This window comes from Egretta garzetta, unplaced genomic scaffold (assembly GCF_000687185.1).
Source record: "Egretta garzetta isolate BGI_Z169 unplaced genomic scaffold, ASM68718v1 scaffold1802, whole genome shotgun sequence".
NCBI lineage: Eukaryota > Metazoa > Chordata > Aves > Pelecaniformes > Ardeidae > Egretta > Egretta garzetta.
The window spans coordinates 28,670-31,256 of NW_009258851.1; the positions used below are offsets into that span (position 1 = coordinate 28,670).

Below are 2,587 nucleotides of genomic sequence, written 5' to 3' on the forward strand. Positions count from 1 at the left end.
CCAGGTAGGTGGCCTCAATGGCCACCATGAGCAGCAGCTTGCCGATGCTGCTGATGTGCAGGAAGACGGAGCAGGCCAGCAGGCTCAGCACCACGCTGTAGTTGAAGTACTGCGGGAGAGACGCCATGGGCATGCGCCGGCACCCCGGGGGGACGGCCTGCCCGCACCCCACCCCCACGGGGGCCTTGCACCCACCGGGACACCCTGCCAGCACTCTGCACCCTCAGGGGCTGTGTGCCAGCACCCGTGGAGGAACCTTGCACCCATAGGGACCTATGCCAGCACCCTTGGGGACCCTGCACCTGCAGGGACCCCACACCAGCACCCTGCATCCTTGAGGACCCCATGCCAGAACCCTGGGGGATGCTGTGCCTGCAGGGACCCCCATAGTGGCACCCTGTACCCTCAGGGACCCAGTGCCAGCATCCTTGGGGACTGTGCCTGCAGGGACCCTCTGCCAGTACCCCGCACCCTCAGGGACCCTGCGCCAGTGCCCATGCAGGACCTCGCAGCCACAGGGACTTATGCCAGCACCCTGTACCCTTGGGGACCCCGCACCAGCACCCCTGGGGACCCTGCACCTGCAGGGAACCCACACCAGCACCTTGCATCCGTGATCACCCCATGCCAGCACCCTGGGGCACACAGCACCCATGGGGACCCCCTGCCAGCATCTGGCATCCTCAGGGATCCCGCACCAGCACCCAAGGAGGACCTTGCACCTGCAGGGACTCATGCTGGTACCCATGCAGGACCCCATCCCAGCGTCCTGCACCCGTAGGAGCCCTGTACCCATGACCGCCCCCGGGCCACTCACCCCCGGTGAAGACCCCGATGATGGTGCTGTGGGTGCGGGACTGGACTATCTTCTGGGAGAGCTGCTGCAGGGCAGCGGGGAAGAGCTGCGGGGGGAGAGGGACCCCGTCACACGTGAGCAAGCCCCCCGCCTCACCCACCCGTCAGCCCCGTACTCACAGTGACGCAGGAGTAGACAGCACAGACGAAGAGGATGGCAGCGAGGAGGATGAAGATGCCGACATAGACGCCGAGCATCAGCGGGGAGCTGGGGAGAGAGGCAGCCGTGAGCACCAGGAGGCTGGGGAGCAGGGTTTGGGGGTTTGGGGGGTGGTTTGTGGTGTTCCCCCAGCACTCACTGGGGGAACACCACAATCTGGAGGCAGCAGATGAAGCAGAAGACGAGGAGGGTGCAGGCCACATAGCCACCGAAGCGGTCGTCCACCTTCTTGGAGTACTGCAGGGAGGAGAGGGGTGAGCTGGGCTGGGCGGAGGGGGACAGAAGGGACCCCAGGGGGATGGAGGGGGATGGAGAGGACCCCGGGGGAATGGAGGGGACCCCGGGGGGAAGAGATGGAGAGGACGGAAGGGACCATGGAGCCAGCAGGATGGAGGGGACCCCACAGATTAGAGGGGACAGAGGTGACCCACGGCTGGGATGGAAAGGGTGGAAGTGGCTGCAGGGGCTGGGATGGAGGGGACCCAAGGGATGGAGAGGATGGATTGCAGGGGGAGAGAGAGGACCCCAGGGTCAGCAAAGATGCTGATGCGGCCAGGACAGAGGGGACTTCAGGGGGTGGGGGGGGCTGCAGGGATGGAGAGGATGGATTGCAGGGGGAGAGAGAGGACCCCAGGGTCAGCAAAGATGCTGATGCGGCCAGGACAGAGGGGACTTCAGGGGATGGGGGGGACTGCAGGGCTGGGGTGGAGGGACCCCCACCTTCTTCTCCAGGTCGGACGTCTGGAAGGTGAGCAGGAACTTCTTGACGTGGTCCTTGCGGAGCTGGTCGATGCTGCGGGCGTCAATGGCCCGGCTCAGGAACTCATCCACCTCATCCTCGGGGTTGAGGGCCTCCTGGGCGCCACGGCTGGGGAGCAGGGCTGGGTCAGAAACCCCCCCAGACCCCTGGCTCTGCCCCAGGGAGGGGCTGGCTGCGACCCCCCAGGCACCCCAGCATGGGGACACTTACTTGTCCTTGCTGGAGTCATCGATGCCCTGGGGAGACACAAGGCAGAAGGGGGGTGTCAGACACCAGCATGGATGGGGGGGACCCTCATAGATGACAAGCACACGGGACATCGCCCAGGGTCACCAAGGCCACCAAGGATGCAGGACAGAGTCCCAAGGGTAACTGGGATGGGGCGGGATCCCCAAGGGTTCCCCAAGCCTGGCAAGGATGGGGGGGGGTTGCAAGAGGAGGGTGGAGGGGGGGGTCTGATACCAGTGAGGACAGGGGACCCCCGAGGGGCCCAAAGGCCAGTGAGGACAGGGGGGAACCCCAAGAACCGGTGAGAACAGGGGGGACATGTGGGGATTGCCACAGGCTGGTGATGATAGGGGAGATCTCTGAGGGCTGGGACAGGGGGGGACGGGGACATCTGGGGGGTCCCCATGGGCTGGTGATGGTAGAGGGGATCGCCAGCGGGCTGCCAAGGACGGGGGAGACCCAGGGGTTCCCCGAGGCCGTGGGCTGCAGCAGGCAGGAGGAAGCAGGCGAGGGCTGCGGGCAGGGCTGGGGAAGCTCAACAGTGGCTGCGGAAAGGGGGCGAGCCGCCGATAACGCCCCCGGGG

General features: G+C 66.2%; 1 protein-coding gene across 1 annotated transcript; it reads right to left on the reverse strand.

Annotated features, from left to right (window-relative positions):
• Positions 1–683: 683 nt before the first annotated feature.
• Positions 684–2,095, reverse strand: LOC118451767 (adenylate cyclase type 6-like). Its single transcript, XM_035889427.1, has 5 exons — positions 1,986–2,095; positions 1,736–1,883; positions 1,155–1,252; positions 976–1,063; positions 684–902 (listed from the first exon to the last, which is right to left on the reverse strand). Exons 1-5 carry the CDS (start codon positions 2,093–2,095, stop codon positions 684–686), a joined length of 663 nt encoding a protein of 220 aa, XP_035745320.1.
• Between the last annotated feature and the right edge of the window lie 492 nt (positions 2,096–2,587).

Coding starts and splice junctions, on each gene's coding strand:
- LOC118451767 (XM_035889427.1), bottom strand. CDS start 2,095: ATGTCCCGTGTGCTTGTCATCTATGAGGGTCCCCCCCATCCATGCTGG. Junction 1,253..1,735: donor CGTCCGACCTGGAGAAGAAG/GTGGGGGTCCCT, acceptor TCCTCCCTGCAG/TACTCCAAGAAGGTGGACGA. Junction 903..975: donor CTGTCTACTCCTGCGTCACT/GTGAGTACGGGG, acceptor CTCCCCCCGCAG/CTCTTCCCCGCTGCCCTGCA.